The sequence below is a fragment of the Phyllostomus hastatus genome, unplaced genomic scaffold (assembly GCF_019186645.2).
Source record: "Phyllostomus hastatus isolate PE091 unplaced genomic scaffold, TTU_PhHast_1.1 phas_contig_283, whole genome shotgun sequence".
NCBI lineage: Eukaryota > Metazoa > Chordata > Mammalia > Chiroptera > Phyllostomidae > Phyllostomus > Phyllostomus hastatus.
Window position 1 is genome coordinate 1,374,020 of NW_025333833.1, and position 17,064 is coordinate 1,391,083.

General features: G+C 71.0%; 1 protein-coding gene across 2 annotated transcripts in view; it reads left to right on the forward strand.

Moving 5' to 3' along the window:
* The window catches only part of PBX1 (PBX homeobox 1), a 179,457-nt gene that overhangs the window by 150,893 nt on the left and 11,500 nt on the right, over positions 1-17,064 (forward strand). For both annotated transcript variants that reach the window (XM_045838533.1, XM_045838534.1), the window contains exons 4-6: positions 2,395-2,585; positions 8,680-8,815; positions 12,714-12,873. In XM_045838533.1, coding sequence (XP_045694489.1) covers positions 2,395-2,585; positions 8,680-8,815; positions 12,714-12,873 — 487 coding nt within the window. The remainder of the gene's footprint in view (positions 1-2,394; positions 2,586-8,679; positions 8,816-12,713; positions 12,874-17,064) is intronic.

A 17,064-nucleotide genomic window follows, 5' to 3' on the forward strand; every position in this document is an offset into this window, starting at 1 on the left:
GCTTGTCCTCAGCGTGCTGCCCCCAGAAACCGGCTCGCGCTGGCGCCTGGGACTGCCCTTCCGCTCGGCTCGCGGGGGCCGCTGCCATGCTGGCCCCGGGAAGCACCGTCTTCACGACGTCTCCGCAGGCCCCTCGTCCCGGACCCCGCCCGCCCGCGGGGGTCCTGCCCGGCGGCATCCCAGCTACCCACAGGGCTCCGGAGGCGGCCCGGCCGCCGGGGCCGCCTGGGGCCGGGGAGGGGGGAGGGAGGCCGGCAGGGGGCTGGGTTGTGGCGTTCCATCCGCCTGCCCCGCCCCTGGAACGCGGGGCGCCGTCGCCGCCTGTCCCGAGCCGCTGTCTCGCCGGCCCACGGTGGCGGTGGAGGCCTCGCTGTCTGTCGGTGGCGGGGCGGGCGGGGCCCTGGGAGAGTGGGTGCGGAGAGCGTGCGAGTTTTCGTCTCGGCAGCGAGGCGCACCGTCACCAGCCGAGGGCTGTGGCTTCGCAGTGGGGAGCCAGCACGCTCACAGCACCCCTCCTCCCGCCCCCGAGGCGGGGGCTGCCGGAAGCCGCCCTGGACCCCAGCCGCTCCGGCCCGGGTCTGTCTCCCTCCCGTGCTGCACGGCCGGGGTGGGGACGCTCCGGGGGAAGGAGGTTAGGAGGTCGGATGCGGAGCTGGCGTCTCCGCGGTGCCTTCCGAGGGGAGGCGGATGCCAGGCAGACCGTTGTGCACGGACCGTGGTGCACGGACGTCTCCAGCTCGTACCCGCTGCGCCGGGAGGCGGCGCCTGCCAACCCCTCGGCCTTTGCCGGGGGGACGCTGAGGCCTGGGGAGGGTCGCCCGCAGGGCTGGGTTTCTGAGGGACCAGCACTTTGGAGTGAGGGCGGCCGGTGCGCGTGCGGCCAGACAGGTGCCCAGGCACTCGGCCCTGCCACAGGGAAGGGGGACGGGGACCGAGGGGTCTGGCGGCTTTCAAAGGCCCCCGGCGAAGGGGGCCCTGGAGGCGGCCCCGTCCACTGGGCCCCTGCGAGGGGTGCTGCGCCCGCAGCCCGCGCTGAGCCCCGTGGGGACGGCCCTGCCGGAGGGAGGGCCAGGAGTGCGCACACCCGCCCGCACGGGCGGGCCCAGCGAGGCCTCGAGCAGGGAGGGGTTCGCCCCCGTCCACCTGGAGGCGGGTCCAGGCCAGCCCACATGCACTCCCCCGCCGCCCCGTCCCCGGTGTAGACGCAGCCAGTGGACACGGCTCCGGGTGGCGTCGGCCAGCCGACCTCGGGGGGTGTCTCGGGGAGCAGACAGCACAAGCGCTGCTGTCACGGCCTCGCTGACAGGGAGGGAGGGAGGGAGGGCTCGGTGTTGCAGACACGCGGCGACGCCACGCTGTCACCCACGGCCTCGCTGCGGCCGGGACAAGGTTGGCCCCCCCTCGTCCCTCGTCCTCGGAGCCCAGAGCGGCCCCTCGCCTTCCCCGGCACACACCTGACGCACCCGGACGGCATCGCCGCGAGCGCCCCTTGCACTGGCGCTGCTGGAGTGCCGGGCGGGGGGCTGGGCTGCAGGCGGCGACGGCAGGACCCGCAGCAGAGGGCAGGCCCCCGGCTCTGTGGAGGGGCAGGCCAGGCCGCCGGGCACTGTGTGGCTTCGGGAAGGGCCCCCCGCCGTCCCAGGCCTCTGTCCACTCAGGAGCTGGGCCGGTGACCTGCAGCTGACGCCTGGGGTGGAGGGGCGAGGGTCAGAGCCGACGAGGCTCCCGTCTGCCGGCGGGGGGGGCGGGGAAGACCGTGTCAGTGCTGCTTCTGCGGGGCCTCCAGGACGGGTCCCTTTGCCTCAGAGATGCGGGGTCTTCCGGGGGCCTGCGAACGGGGCTTTCATGCGGGGCGAGCGGGAGTCGGAGCGGGCGATGACCCCTCCTCTCCCGAGCCAGGGTAAAAGACGGGGCACGAAGTTCACGCCTCGTGGGCCCCAAACTGCGCCGTGGACACCGGGGTGCAGGGCAGCGACCTGAGCTCCCCACCGAAGTTAGGTTCCCGTGTATCACGGTACTGAGGTCATGAAAGAGACAAAAGAACGATTGAGAATTTCCTTTCCTCTTAGAACCAACATAGGGCCGTAAGTTAGCGTCCCGTGGGCTTTCTGCGTGGGCTGTCGCTTCGCCTGCACCTCCCCGCGGGCAAAGCGCCACCGGCGCCCCCCGAGGGCCCCCTCACCCTGCCGTGTCCTGCCCCCCCCAGCGTGCCCCCCCCCCGAGGCCTTCACCCTGCCGTGTCCTGCCCCCCAGCGTGCCCCCCCGAGGGCCCCCTCACCCTGCCGTGTCCTGCCCCCCAGCCTGCCCCCCCGAGGGCCCCCTCACCCTGCCGTGTCCTGCCCCCCAGCCTGCCCCCCCGAGGGCCCCCTCACCCTGCCGTGTCCTGCCCCCCAGGCCTGCAACGAGTTCACCACCCACGTGATGAACCTGCTGCGCGAGCAGAGCCGGACACGGCCCATCTCCCCGAAGGAGATCGAGCGCATGGTGAGCATCATCCACCGCAAGTTCAGCTCCATCCAGATGCAGCTGAAGCAGAGCACCTGCGAGGCCGTCATGATCCTGCGCTCCCGGTTCCTGGACGCGCGGTGAGTGGCCCCCGCCGGCCCCCCCCCACACCCCCGCCATGGGGCCCGTTTTCCCCGTGCCGCGTGCCGAGCCAGCGCAGCCGCGGGCGGCCGGTGCGGTGGGGTGGGGTGGGAGGGCCGGCAGACCGGAGCTGCAGGGAGCGGGCAGCTGGGGGCCGGTGTGTGTCCCGGCAGTAAGGGTGACCGCGCTGCCGGGACAGCAAGGGCGGGGCTTCGGTTCACCTGCCACCAGGGACCTCCTGGGTGGGGCCGTTGCGTCTCTCGAGCCGCGGCAGTGGCCCACGGAGGGCCGGGCCCTTCCCACAGCACGTGAGGGCCAGTCACCGTGGGCCCCGCTCCGGGCTACGGCGGCAGCACCCAGGGCCGGTGGGGCGGTGGCTTGGTCCGCAGGGCGCGGGGGCTGGACGTGGGCTCCAGGCCTGGCGTTCCCTGCCTGGCGGGCGCTGTTGCGCGGGGCCTGCGGTGGGGCCGGAGAGTCCAGCCGGGACCCCGGGCCCCAAGGTCCCCCGAGACAGAAGCCGTGCACACAGCACAACCAGCAGCTGGGGCCCCCGCCCCGAGGCCAGAGCGTCCGTGCAGGCCCCCGGCCGCCTCCGGTGCCTGCTGCCAGCCCACTGGGCGGTGGGACCACAGCCCCTCCCGCGGAGCCTCCGGGCAGCTGGCCCACGACCCCCTTCCCGACGGTGGCTGTCCTCCGCGGCCCGCACTCCACCTCCAGATAGTGTCTTCCCTGAGGCGGGGTCCGCTGCGTGTTTCGTCGGCTTCTGAAAACAACCCCAGTGGACGGGCTCTCTTCCCTCCCGGGAGCATGCCCACGCCGCCCCTTCCCCCCTTGGTTCCTCACAGGCAGCGTCTCCCAAACCCCAAGGGTCCCCCGGAGACCTGCAGCCGGGGGAGCAGTGGGCAGCGGCAGCTCGTCCCGGGCTCACCCCTGGACCCGCCCCCAAGGCCCCCTCGTCCCTGACTTCCCCGTGAGCCGACAGCAGCCGCCCCGCCCCCCCCCCCGGGGCTCACTCCCCTCCCGTGGGTTTCTGGGAGCGGAGCTGCCCGCCCGGGCTCGCCTCTGTCGTCCCTCTGTCCTCTCTCCGTCCTGGGCCCTTCCGTGTGTGCCTGCCCTCGGCTTCCGTCAGCACACCCCCAAAACGTCAGAGAAACTCTCAGGGCCGTCAGGGCCCAAGTCCTGGTCGTGGTTGTATCGGGTGCAGATGGCCGCGCCCCAGTCTCTCTCCCTGGGGCTGTGTGCTTTTCTTCTTGTGCTTTTCTTCTGGTTTGGCCGCTGTGGTCTTCGAGGCCCCAGGCCCGGCGTCTCCGCCCCCCCCCCCCGGTGTGCTCTGGGCTCCACGGAACAGGACGTGGGGGTGCCAGCCGGGCAGCACTGGGGGCCAGCTCGAGCTCCCGGGAGAAAGTAAGCCGGAGCTCGCTGTTCCCGGCCGGGCGTGGTGGTGCCCAGGGCAGGCGGCGTCCTCCAGAGGGGGGACCCCGTGCCCCCCACCCCCCTGCCCGGCAGGGACCCCAGCAGCCGCCAGCCTGGCTTCTCTGAGTGGGCTGTTCGGCACGGTGCGGGGGGCCGGTGACTGGCGGCCTCTGCCTCGGCTCTTCCCTCGTGCAGCCACCGCTCCGCCGTCCCCATGGCAACGCCCCTCGTTAAAATGCTGGCCTCGGCGTTTGCGATGGCAGATACTGAGGAGGAGAGGAGCGGGGCCCAGACTGAGCTCTCTTCTAAAAAGGGACCGGGGAGGAGGGAGGGGCAGAGCCCTTGTGTCCCGGGGTCTGTTCTTGCAGTGACGCGCAGCTCTGCCGCACCCAGTTCAAGGTCAAGGTCAGACTCGGCTCGCTCCACTCCTGTCCCCCAGCCTCCACCGCCTCGGTGCCAAGAAAGAGTGGGACCCCGCTGCCGTCCGAGCCTGGCGGCAGCTATCTGAACCCGAGCGGGGGGTGTCTGAGCGCCGCCCCTGGGCTGCAGCGGGGCGGCGGGCGCACATTTCTCGCTCTGCAAGGGCACCCCCTCGCCGGCGTGCGTGCTGCTCAGCCAGGCCGGGCAGGGAGGGCGCGCGCCGACAGGGCGAGACCCCCTTGGAGGCAGGAGGAGTCCTCTGCGAGCCCTCTGCGGTAGCCCGGCTGGTTCTGCCCGGCTCCTGTCGCCGGGAGCCTGCGAGCTCTGCTCTGGCCTCGCGTCGCCGTGCCCAGGTCCCGTCTGAGGCCGGGTCCCCCTCCGCTCCCCGGTGTGGGCACAGCCCCGTCCCCGGGATGGTGGGACAGCAGCCCCAGCGCCCAGCAGCCCCCTCCGCGCAGGCGCCCACAGCACGGCCAGCGCCTCTGCTGCCGTTTTCAGCTCTGCGCCAAACCTCCCTGTCCACGGACCCACACCCCCCGATGGTGGCCCACTCGCAGGGGTGGCAGCCGTGCGGGTCGCAGCCCCTCCCGCTCCGGGCAGGCTGTGAGCCAGAGGCAGGGTGGGGCGGGGCGGGGGGCTGCCGGGGGGCACAGGCCTCTGTGGGCTGCTGCCCCCAACCCCGTGCTCCCACTGCCCGCGGCACAGGGAGATGCAGCGCCAACGCTCCCCTGGTTCTTTCAGTCGGCGCCGGCCCTCCGGCCGTGCGCCTCGCCTCGTGCCGTGGTCCTGGGTGGGTGCGCTGTCAGGGCTGCGACCACACGCTGCTTCTCCTTTCCTCCGCTCCTTGCAGAAAGTAAAGCAGCTTGTGGGCAGGGGGCCGGGCAGGGAGACGCAGTGAGCTGGTGCTCGAAATCCAACGCTGTAGACACATCTTTCTCAGCCTCGACCCCCCCACTGGTTGGCGACAGTCTGACTTTTGAAGGACGCCTCGCGGGCGGCAATGGTGCCCTGGCGGAGGGGCCGCGCAGGGTGACTCTGCACGGGGGGGGGGGGGGCACCGAGAGGAAGGGCGTCGGGGAGGGCTGCCCGCACGGCGGTAGCTGGACCCACTGCCTGCCCAGCGGCACTCTCGCCGTCCACTGGGCGCTGCACCAGCCACCGGGAAGGACAGAGACAAGAACACGGGTGCGCCCGGCCTCCGGGGGCAGAGGCTCCCAGGACACCACACGGACCACACCTGCCAGGCCCCCTGCGGGGAGGGGCGGGGCGGGCAGTCCGGAGTCTCAGAGCGGCGAGACGCTGGCCAAGTGACGCAGTCTCGTGTGGCTGGGTTCTCGTGTCTGGAACACGGGGACCGTCCGTCCCCAGGAACAAACACGGTGACGAGGAGGGGAGCCTGGTGTCGTGTCCGGGACCAAGTGTTCAGGGGACCGCTCAGCTGTGCGGTGACAAGGGTCGTTCCCGTCGCACGTCATCGTACAGCTGATGACGAGAGCGATGAGAGTGACTGTCGTCGGTGGCACAACCAGATCCTCAGATGCAAGGCTGGAGGGGCCACTCCCCTCTTGGAGCCGAGCGGGGCCAGGGACCCCTGCGGAGGGCCCCAGACTGGGGCGGGGGGAGCCCCCACTGCACTTCAGTGCTCAGGGGGCGTGTCCCCCTTCAGACAAACACTGGCGTGTCGCGGGCTAGGCGAAGGCAGGAGGTGTGGGGGCCTGTTGCGCCCCGAGGGTGGACCCCGGCTCTGCGCTCCGGCCCGGAGGCCGCCTGGGCTCTGTCTCTGCAGAGCCTCGGTCTGGAGCTGCTCCCTCTCGTGTGTGGGGTTTGACTTTAGGTCCTAATCGGTTAAAGCAAACAGAAACAAATGAGATTGCATAGCTCTCCGGGCTCAGTAGCCACGTGTCAGCCTCTCAGCAGCCACACGTGGCTGCCAGCCGGTCTGCCGTGGCGCAGAGCCTGCCGGCCAGGCACCGCACGGTGGACGGTGGCTTCCCACGCCGCCTCCGGAAGAGCAGCGCGGGGTGTGGGGCAGGGCGCACTGGGAGGAAGAGGTCCGGCCGGCCCGCCGCCTCTGACGCGGCGGGACAGCGGGGTGGGACTTAGCCCGGCTGCTGGTGCGTGCTGGGAGTGCGGCTGTTGGAGGGGACGGACGGACAAGCGGCATGTGCAGTGGCCGTGTCTGTGCGGCGGCGTCATGTGACGTGGGTGACGGGAGCCGCTTTGGCGAACAGGAGACCAGACTCGGGGTGGCTCACGTGACATGCCGGGTGCAGTGGCCAGCAGGGCGCGGCTCCCAGGAGCGGGCTAGAGCCAGCGGCGCGGGGATGGCGGGGGGGACAGCGGGGGAGGCACGTCTGCCGAGCTGTGCGACCCACTCGGGTCCCTGCCGTTCACAGTCCCGCCCCCGACAAACACCGTGTTCGTCCGCAGTGTTGAGTCCGCCTGCGCATTTCCTCACGTCGAAACCCAGTGACGGACTCTCCAAGCTGTTGGTCAGCTCCAAGTCCCAGATGTTGGCCCCCGAGCCGGTCGCCTTGCTCGCCGTAGCAAAGGAGCCGGGAGTCTTAGCTCTAGTCGCGTCATCATCAGTGTGTCAGCTTCACTAGGTTTCCCGGAATTCTGGGAACCCCTGGTCCTGGGATCAAACAGGCCCCAGACTGAGACAGCGTGGAAAGGGGCGGTGAGAGACAGGGTCCGTCGGACGGACGAGGCCACCTCGGGAAGATGGCCCGGCTCGAGGAGGGGGAGTGGGGACCGCCGTCTGCACGGCCCAGGCCGCCCACTCGTTCCCAAGCGGCTGTCTTCCGCTGCGTGGGCAGTGTCACGACCACCACACCGTGACGTGAGTGCCGACAGTGGGGCGGACGGCCCCGTGGCCCGGCTCTCCCGGTCAGGGCGGCCTTCGGGGTTCAGGCCCCAGACCCCACACCACCGTGGGCCTCGGGCAGAGAGGCCCCGAGGCTGCGTGGGGACAAGCCTGGGGACCCGTCACGTGGGAGCTCGGGACGCCTGCCGCCTGTCCAGTCCGCCCCGCTTCCGGCGAATTCGGCCTGGTTCGGGAGGACAGCTGGGTCTTGGCACGGCCCAGACAGGTGTGGTTTTGACCCGCGGACAGACGGTGCTCGCCCGGTAAAACCAGGCACCTCGTTGCGCCGATCAGTCCGGGCGGGACCCTGGAAGTGCCGCGCCAGCTGCGTCTCCAGTCCCGCGGGGTGGTCGCCGCTTTCTGTTGGCCGAGTGGGGAATTCGATCCCCTGGCTGAGCAGCGATGCTCTTCTGCAGGGAAGAGTCTCGACAGGGGCGAGAAAGGGCCCGGGCTGGTGGAGCCAGCTGAAAGGAGGAGCCCCCCCAGGCCAGCCATGGGGAGTGCGGGGCGACCAGCGTCCGCAGTGAGGCGGCCCCCAGCAGCAGGCGGCAAGGAATCCTCACTGTAAATTGGTTCAAGTGGCACTTTTCTTAAAAGGCAGAAAAACGCTGTTATTCAAAGAGCCACCCTCCCTTCCGCCCCCTGCACGTCTGCAGGCGTCGGCTCACCGCTGGGCGGCCGCTCTTGGGGGAAATACCCTTCTCTCCGGGCGGGAGGTCAGGCCGCCGGGCCCTCTCCCAGACGCCCCCGGGGCAGGTGGCATGTACCCCCCCCCCCGGGGCGGGAAGAGAGACAGTGACACTCCTCTGTACCTCAGGGCTCAGCCGCTCCTGAGGGAGACGTGCACAGAGGTGACCGCACGTGCTGGCCGCACTGTGGAGTCCGAGCTGATGTGCTGGCTCCGTGGCAGACTCACGCGGAGACCCTCGGGCCCAGCTCCCCCCGCTGGGGGGCGGGAGCGACCACCTCCGCCCCGCAGGCTGCGAACACCGAGTCACCTGAACTGCGTGCCTGAGGGGCAGGCGCGGGGGCCTGGCCCGGTCCGTGCAGCAGGCACTGTGCTGAGGGTGGGCGCCCCCCGCCCACGCCCTGAGGCCCGTGGGACCCTCCTCGCTCCGCTGACCAGGCTGAGCGTGGTGCGGCCTCCAGGTGACCCGGCAGCGGGGATTCGCTCACTGCGGGAGTCCAGGCCGAGGCGGCCGAAACCTCACGCCCCCCGCCCCCCTTCCCGCCCCCCTTCCCGCGTGAACACCCCAGGCCAGCGCAGCGCCGTGTTTCGGACACGCGCACGGCGAGGGCTCTGGCCTCCGGCGTCCTCGCCCGGCGGACCCCTCCCCAGCTGCGCGTATTTGGTGTGAACTGGGCTCCGTCCTCTGTGTCTTGTCTCCGTGCAGGCGGAAGAGGCGGAACTTCAACAAGCAGGCGACCGAGATCCTGAACGAGTACTTCTACTCGCATCTCAGCAACCCCTACCCCAGCGAGGAAGCCAAAGAGGAGCTGGCCAAGAAGTGCGGCATCACCGTGTCCCAGGTGAGCGCCCCGGGCCCAGCCTGACCCCGAGGGACTGGGGCCCCGCAGGGGCTGCAGCCTGGGGGGCGGGGGGCAGGCAGAAACAGGGCCCGGCCCCCCCTCCGACCGAGCGGAGAAGGCTCTCACGTGAACCTGGAGAGTCGCCTGCACTTCTCACGCCGCTCCTTAGACACGGGCAGCCTCGGCCCGCCCACTGCCCAGCCCGGGGGCCGTGCGGCCGGGGGTGGGGTGTCCCGGTGACGGGGACGGAAAACGCCTTCTCTAGCGGGCTCGCTGGGACCGAAGGGGTGCAGGGACTTAGACACGCCGCTGTGGTCGCATCGGAAAGGCTGGACAGAATGTCCCCGAGCGCCCCTCCCCCGAAGAGCTGCCCCACAGCCGGTGCCGGTGTCGCCGTGGAAGGGCGCAGGAAGTGGGCGTTCAGGGACCGGGCCTCCAGCGCTGCAGTGCTGGGGGGAGGCCGGCAGTGCGTGTGGGGGCGCACTCCTGTCAGGGGCCCCCGGGCCTCCCCCGCGGTCTGCACCACGGCTGCCACGGCGGCCTGCCCTTGGGGCCCGGAGGGAGGGTCCTGCAGTCCGTCGGAGGAGGCCCACGGGCGCTGCCAGCACTCCTCCGAGAGGGGCGAGGAGCGGGAGGAGGAGGCGGCGGCGGCGGCGGGAGACAGCGCTGAGCGTCTGCGCTTTCTGGAGCCGCATCCCGGCCTCTGCTGCTCCCTGCGGGGGCGGCGCCGTCAGCTGTGATTAGCCTAGTGGGGCTGGGCTCTCGGGACAGCGGCCCCTCCACGCGGGGGGCCTGCCGTGAAGACAGCGCCGGGGGCTCTGCAGCAGCCCTAGCCACGCCCTTTCGGAAAGACGGGGTGGGAAGAGCCCGCTCCCTGTCAGCCCAGGCCCTCCGTGGGTGCTTCGACCCCGTGGGAGGTCGTCTCCAGTCTCCACAGCCCGGGGACAGCCCAGCCCCTGGGCGCGCTTGGGTGGCCAGCTCTGTCCGGGTCTCCAACCGCCCCGTCCAAACCCAGACCCTCTGTCCAGGGGCAAGGGGGATCAGTGTGCCTGGTGCTCGCCGAGTGCGAGGGGCGGCTCCAGCCTGCACCCCGCAGTCCGCGGGCGTCAGCCGTGGGGCCGTCCGTGTTATCTGAGCTCTGGTTCTGGGGTGCGGGCCCCCAGGCCCCCACTGAAGACAGCGGGGCTGTGCAGGAGCCAGCCGGCGTCAAACCCAGACACCGGGGCGCCCCGGCCCGGCCCGCAGCCCGCGCTCCCTCCCTGGGGAGACTCAGAGCCAGGTCAGGGCCTGCTGAGATGGCTGTTCCGTGGGGTCACCGCGTTCCTCCGCCACCCACCCGAGGCCACCGCACCGTCTGCTGTCACGTCACTCTGCCCGAGCAGCCAGGCCGCCCGCCGCCGTCAGGCGAGCCGGGCACAGGGGGGCATCAGAGCGTGGCCCAGTCGGCCGGGGGCGCCCTGGCTGCTCCCGGGCTGCACAAGGCTGAGTGTCCCCATCCAGCTCCCACATCTGGGGGGTGCCTCATGAGCCGCCCCCTCCTTTCCTCGCCCCTCCCCTCCTCCCTCCCTCCCTCTCTCCTTGTTTCACGGTCACCCTCCCTTCTTGGGTCACAGTCGCCCTCCCCTGTGGCCCCCTTACCTCCGGCCCCTTGGGCACTGCTCTCCTCTTCCTCTCGGTCCCCCCCCCACCCCGCTCCCTCCTCTCACAGGGTCTCCTGCCGCCACCTGCCCTGAAGCCCCAGTCCGTCTTCAGCTCAAGTCTCTGCGTGCCCCCCACCCCACCAACCCCGGCCTGTGGTCCGCCATTGTCTGTCGTAAATCCCCGGTTCCTTCAAAACCTCCTCTCTTGGGAGTCCTCCCGTGATCCAAAGCCGAAATAGGCCCGTGCACCAAAACCCACCTGAAGCCCGCCCATGGTCCTTCTCCCCTTGGACCCCCACGCAGCCCTCCCCGGCCCCAGGGCTGTGGGGTGGGCCGCCCACCGAGGGCAGCCGCGAGAGCCCCAGGGTCTCACCCTGGTTCTGCATCGGCCTCTGCGGGGCAGAGGAACAGGAGGCCAGGAATCTGTTCTCACCGGCCCTTGACCCGGGAAGAGACGGGTCTGCACCCTGAGTGGTCTCGCCCACACCCGCAGTGGCAGGTCTGCAGACGGCGCTCCCCGCCCGGCGGGACTTGGCCGCAGCTCTGTTCGTGGCCCCTCACACCTCCCGAGTCCACACTGCGGGCCGGCCGGGGTTTTCCCAGGAGACCTGCTTCCCCGCCTCCGGCGGCCCCTGCCCTCTGTGCCCGCCGGCGCCTAGCAGGCCGCTGTGCGTGTGCGGACGGTGAGCCCCTTAGCGAGGACGCTGGTTCGGCACGCCGCCCGGCCGTGGCCGTCGCCTGGGGGGGCCACCAGGAGCGTGTCTGGCATCTTCCCTCCCTCCTGCCCACTGCCCTCACTGAGACAGCAGCTGTCCCCAGACACGTCCCTCCTCCGCCCTCTCTCTCCCCGTCCCCGTCTCCCTGCAGCCGTTTAGTCAGCTCCCAGGCGCGTCCTGTCTCCCTCCGCAGTCCCCCCCCCCCGCCCCCGCGACCTCCTCGTCCCCCTCTCCCCGCCCACCCAGCTCCTCAGAGAAACCCCGGCCCCTCTCCTCTCCCCCGTGCTCCGGGAGCCAGCGGCAGCCCCGGTCGGGCAGGCCGCCCGTGCGCGGCGGAGGCTGTGTCGGGGCGGGCGGGACTTCGGGGCGCGGCCGGACGGGCCGTGTCCGACCTCGCCAGGGCCCAGCGGCGCCCTGCGTCCTCGGGTGCAGGCCTCTCTCTCTGCCCCACGGGGGTGTGCAGCGAACAGCGTGTTCTTACCGGGTGTTTCTCTCGCGTGTACCGATGCTGCAGTGGTTGGACTTTGGCCGCAAAGGACTCTGGGAGTCAGCTTCTGAGACTGTGCGGTCCTGCTGACGTGCTCGAGAATAAGTGTGGTTTTGCATGCATTCCCCTCGTGGGCCATCGCCGGGACCCACGCACATGCTCCGTGAGCCATGCCCACCTGTGTGGTCAGCCCCCGCCCCGGCAGGCCGTGGTCTGTCTGCGACTGTGGAAGCACCACGGCATTCCAGTGCTGAGTCACGTCTGGAACTTGGGACCTAGGTCTTCCTGCCGGGGCGGGAGCAGGGGGAGGACAGCTGGCCTCCCGTCCCCCCCCCCCCCCGGCCCAGGCTGGGGGGGCGTGGCGTGCGGGGCCTGGGGCTCGGGCGGGCCAGCCCGACGCAGGGACCCTCGCGAGGGGAGCCCGTGGACCAGGGGGCGGAAGTGAGGGTCGCTGAGCGTGGGCTCTGCCGTGGAAGCCTGGGGCGCGCTCTCCTGGGGCCGGGCGCACCGGCGTGGTACTCACAGGGAAGTCTGCGGACCCAGTCCCACCGTGCTGGGGCCTCAGTGCGACGCAGGCAAGATGCCAGTCCACACGGAAGTGACCGCACCCCCGAAATTTGAATTTAATGTATTGGTGTTGACGGAAATTAACATGGATCTTTAAAGGTCCGTGTAGCCAAACTCGGCGTCAGCGTTGCTACGACAGAGGAGATTGCTGCAAAAGCTGCACTCACCGTTGAGAGGCATCTTGTCTCAGTGTCGTGCTCGAGGGGTCAGCGAACGTAAAATGCGTGCCTGGCTGGGGGGGCCCCGTCTCAGGGAGCCGCTCCCCCAGGAGAGCTGCCGTCGCTGCGCCGGGCCGGCCGTGCTCGGCGAGGGTCTCGCCTGACGCCGCCGTTGCCCTCTCGCAGCTCGGGCCTTCTCCGCGCGGTGTGACCTCGTCCCCCCCCCCTCCCCCGGAGAAGACCGCCTGCCCCCTCGGCGCGCCCGCCCCCCGGCCCGTGTGCTCCTGGCGGGTGGTGGTAACGCTCTGGCCTTGTCTCCTCCCGCCGCAGGTGTCCAACTGGTTCGGGAACAAGCGGATCCGGTACAAGAAGAACATAGGCAAGTTCCAGGAGGAAGCCAACATCTACGCCGCCAAAACGGCCGTCACGGCCACCAACGTGTCCGCCCACGGGAGCCAAGCCAACTCGCCCTCCACGCCCAACTCCGCCGGTTAGTCGCTCTTCAGTTTGTGGGGCGGGGCCCTGTCTTCGCCGTGCCTGCTCTCCCTGCCGCCGGCCTGGCCGTGAGTCCCCGGCCTCTTGGCCGTGTACCTGAGAGTCCTCGGGGTGGCTGCCGTCCCTGCCACGGCCACGGCTGCCACTGCGGCCTCTCCCTCCGTTCGGGAAGAGCGGTGCGCTCCTGGTCCGTGGGAAGGGCTGGCCTGGGGGCAGGCGCAGTGTCTGGTTACAGTGCGCTGGTCCTGGGGACGGGTGACCTCGACATCCCCCCCAGATGCCCGGGAGGGGGCGGGACCAGACACCGGGACGCGGCCCCCGGGCCGCCCGCCTGCTCGGGTTCCGGGCGCGAGCGTCCCCCGTTCCAGCAGACACCTCGTCCGCATGGGTGGTCCTGCAGAGCCAGGTGACAATTGTTCCTGAACCTTCTGTAGTCGCTGCTCCTGACTGGTTTATTTTGTTGGCTCTCTTTACGTAGAGCACAGAGCAAACTGCCGGTCATTAACTCAGATGACTCAGGCCCCAGCCTCCACGTGGCAGTGGCAGCCGTGGCCGTGTCCCGGTTTCACTCCCGGGGACACACGTGGTGCGTGCCGCCCCCCACAGAGGCCGGCTGCCGCAGGGCGTCCCGTCAGTGCGGAGTCCCGCGTGGAGCCCGCGTGGAACTCGGTCGCTGCTGCGTGAACTGCAGCCCGAGTGTGTGTGCACTTTGGAAGGCATGTTGTGCCTTATTTTTTTTTTAGAGAAAACCCAGAAATGTTTCCTCACTAAGTAGGTTTGGTCTCAGATCATGACAGTTTACCCCATGGCTGCGAGGGCGCGTCTAGGAAAATGGGGGCCTCTGATTCTGGAGGGGCGCACGTTGGAATATCTTGGGTCACAAAATGACAAATGACAGCAAGTCTGATGTCCAGCCTTTCTGGGGGTACACGGATATTTGACCCCGAGGTGTGTTTGTCCACTGACGGGAGTTCCCTTTCTGCGTGTCGGGGTGGTTCTTGGGGACACGTCAGTTCCCCTCTGGCGTCGTGAGCTGGTGGCCGCACCAGCTCGTAGGACGGGGCTCTCCGCACCCCGGGGCTGCAGCGCCGCGGCCTCCTGTGTCCGGTGGAGTCCCGCGGGGAGCCCAACCGGGGCTTGCACGTGTGGACACGCAGAGACACGCTCGGCTCCACCCAGTTGTCTCCCTCCCGGCGCTCCGGGCGGGGGACCCGCAGAGCACGCACGCTGCTGGGGTTTCCTGTGCGTCACCGTCTGTCCCCTTCACGGTCCGGTCGGCAAGAGATCCAGGCGAACGGGGTGGGAACCAGAGGGCCGCCCCCTGCCCGTCGGTGGGGGCCGCGAGGAAGCAGCTCCGACCCGGCCGCTCCCAGGGACCGCCCCGCGAGGCCCGCGCTCTCTCTGGCTCCCCGGGAGCGGCGCGGTTCTGTCGGAAGGAGCAACGGCACACGCGGTACTCCCGCCAAGCTGCTGTGAAGGGAAGCAGAGGTCGGAGCGGCTCTCCCCGGCGTCGTGTCCGTCTGTCCGCACCGCGGCCGGCTGGCCGCAGCTGTGGCCCGGCCCCGCCCGGGCCCCGTGGCCGTCCCGCGTGGTTGCCCCGTGACTCTCTCCCTTTCCGGAGCGCTGGAGGAGGGGCCTGCCGGCACCTCGACCCCCGGTCTGTGCCGCAGACGTGAGCCGGCTCCTGCAGAAGGTCACTCTGAGTCCAGTTTCCCCAGGGGCTGGTCGGCGCCTCGAGCGTCACGTGACCGTTCCGGGCCCCGAGTGACCGACGGCGGAAAGTGGGAGCTGAGCCTCCCCGCCGCCGCCGCCAGGTCGCAGGGGACAACGCACAGAGCAGCGCCGGGCGAGCTCCCCTGAGGAGGGAGACGGGCGTCAGTCGTGTGTGCGCAGGGGCGCGGGCGTCGTCGTCACGCAGCACGGGGACCGTGGCCCAGCACAGGGAGAGGTCCCGGAGGGTACCCCCCGCCCCGTCACCAGGGCTCCTGGCGCCACCTACGAGCTCATCCGCCATCTGAAGGGGGACCCAATGACAAGGAAAGGGGGAGACGGGGCTCCCTGGACGGGTGGGCTGCGGGAACGGGTTCTGTCTGGGTTGGAGCCTCGTGCCCTGGGACCCAGGGACATTCACGGCTACACGTGAGTGCGCGTTCGCCCCCCCTGCGAGGAAGGCCCTCGGCCGGCCCGCCCGCCAGAGCCTCCGCGTGAGGAGCTGTGCTCCCGCGGTGTCTGGCGGCCACTCCCGACCGCCCTCGGTGTCGCGGTGCGCGCCGGGCCTGCTTTCCCGCCACGGTTCGAGCAGCCGTGGCAGCCCGCGGGGGTCTGGAGACCCTGGGCGGACACGGGGTGTTGTGCCGGCGGAGCTGGGCCCGGTGGGCGGAGCGAAGAGGAGGGAGAGGAGGAAGACGGGGGAACGGAGCTGTGAACGCGGAGAGCAGACACGGCCGGTTGAAGCCGCAGTTCCACCTGGGTCCGCGGTGCTTCTGGCGCGACCCTGCGTGGCACCGTCCCCTTCGGTGCTGCTGCCGAGGCCGCAAGAGCAAGAGCCGGGGTCTCGGAGACAGGCCCCTGGGGGAGGCGGGAGACCCTCTAGCGTCCGGGAGGGAGGGAGGGAGGGAGGGAGTGGCCTGTGCGTCACAGGCGCTGGCCGTGGGGTGGCACCCACACCCGTGCTGGGTCGGCCCGTCAGCGCGCGGGCCCGCACCCCCAGGTCTGGGCTTCCCCGCTGAGCCGCACGGGTGTGGTGGGCCGCTGCGGCGGCAGGGCCAGCCGGGGCGGGCTGTCCTCCGGCCCCGTTGGGGGGGGCCCTGGCTCCCGCGCCTGCACCCCCCCCCCAGGTAGGAGGCCCGGGGTCTTCCTGGGTGGGCGGAGGGCTGCCATCAGCGCCCTGACACGGCTCCCTGCGCGGTCCCCCCGGGCCGCGTGGCGGTCCCCGTCCCCGTCCCCGGCCCCGTCCCCAGAGGCCGACGGGCACTCCTGAGGCGCCTGCGGGAGCCCTCGTGCATGGGTCTGTGGTTCGAAGGCCGGGGAAGGGGTTCAGCCGACTGAGGTTTGTGCCGCGGTCTTTCTCCCCGTGGTTCCCCCGCACGTCAGAGAGGAACAGAGAGCAGAGCTCCCAGAACCGGGGTGGAGCCTGGGCCTGCACCCCCACCGCCCCGTGGGTCTCCCGTCGGCCCGGCCGGCCGGCCGTTCTCCGCTGGGCCGGGCGGAGAGGAGCGATGGGGCGGGTTTGGAGGAGCAGGAGGCGGCGCGGGCAATGGGGGGGCGTGAGCGGGAGTCAGAAGGAAGCCTGCGTCGCCCCCCCGGGCTGTCCTCTGGGCATTCGGGGGACATGGGGCCGCCCTCACCACGCAGCCCGCCCCCGTCTGCCCGGGGCTCCGGTCCCCGGACCGCAGGCGCCCGGCTCCTAGCAGTGCCGCGGAGACGGTGAGTGAGCCCTCGGCGCCTCCTGGAGCTCAGCGAGCTCCTCGGGAAGGGAGAGCAGGTCTGCTCCCGTTCCCGGGCACAGCCCAGGACGTGGTCCCAGGGCCCACCTTCGGTGGTTTGGATGGGGGGGGGGCCGGAGGTCAGGGACGCGGCTGGTCCTTCCGCAGCCCATTCCCCACCACAGGGAAGGGGGCCCGGAGTGTCGGTGGGGCCCGGGGCCCGCACACCCCGCGCTCGGGTGCGACTTTATATCATCAGGATTCTCGTCCTGCGATTGTGGAGGGAGTTGGTCCTTTCCTTCCCGCACACGGGTGAGCCCCCCGAGGCCCCCAGAAACGCAGCCCTCGGGGGCAGGTGTCAGCTCGCCCCCAGGCCCACCTCAGCCAGCGCCGGGCGCCCGCGGGCCAGCTGTTCTGGCACCTCGGTCCCGTTCAGGGCAGCCCAGCTCTGGGCGTGCAGCGGGCCCTGGTGGCAGCCGGGGTCACCAGGTGCGCGCCCCGTCCCGAGCCAAGCTTGGGGCCCTTGGCTGTCACCCACACGGTGCATGGCACGGTGCAGCGGGCTTCAGTGGTGGGTGCGTGTTTCACGGCCACCCACGCACGGTGAGGTCCCCGGCCGCCCGCAGCATGCAGGGTGCTGTCTCAGCCCTTTGAGAAGCCGCGGCAGCCACGCCACACAGAGCCCGTCCGCTGCCGGTCTGGGGGTCGCGCCCTTCCTGGGTGTCCTTTCGCGACAGCTCTTCCCAGCCCCCAGCGCGGGA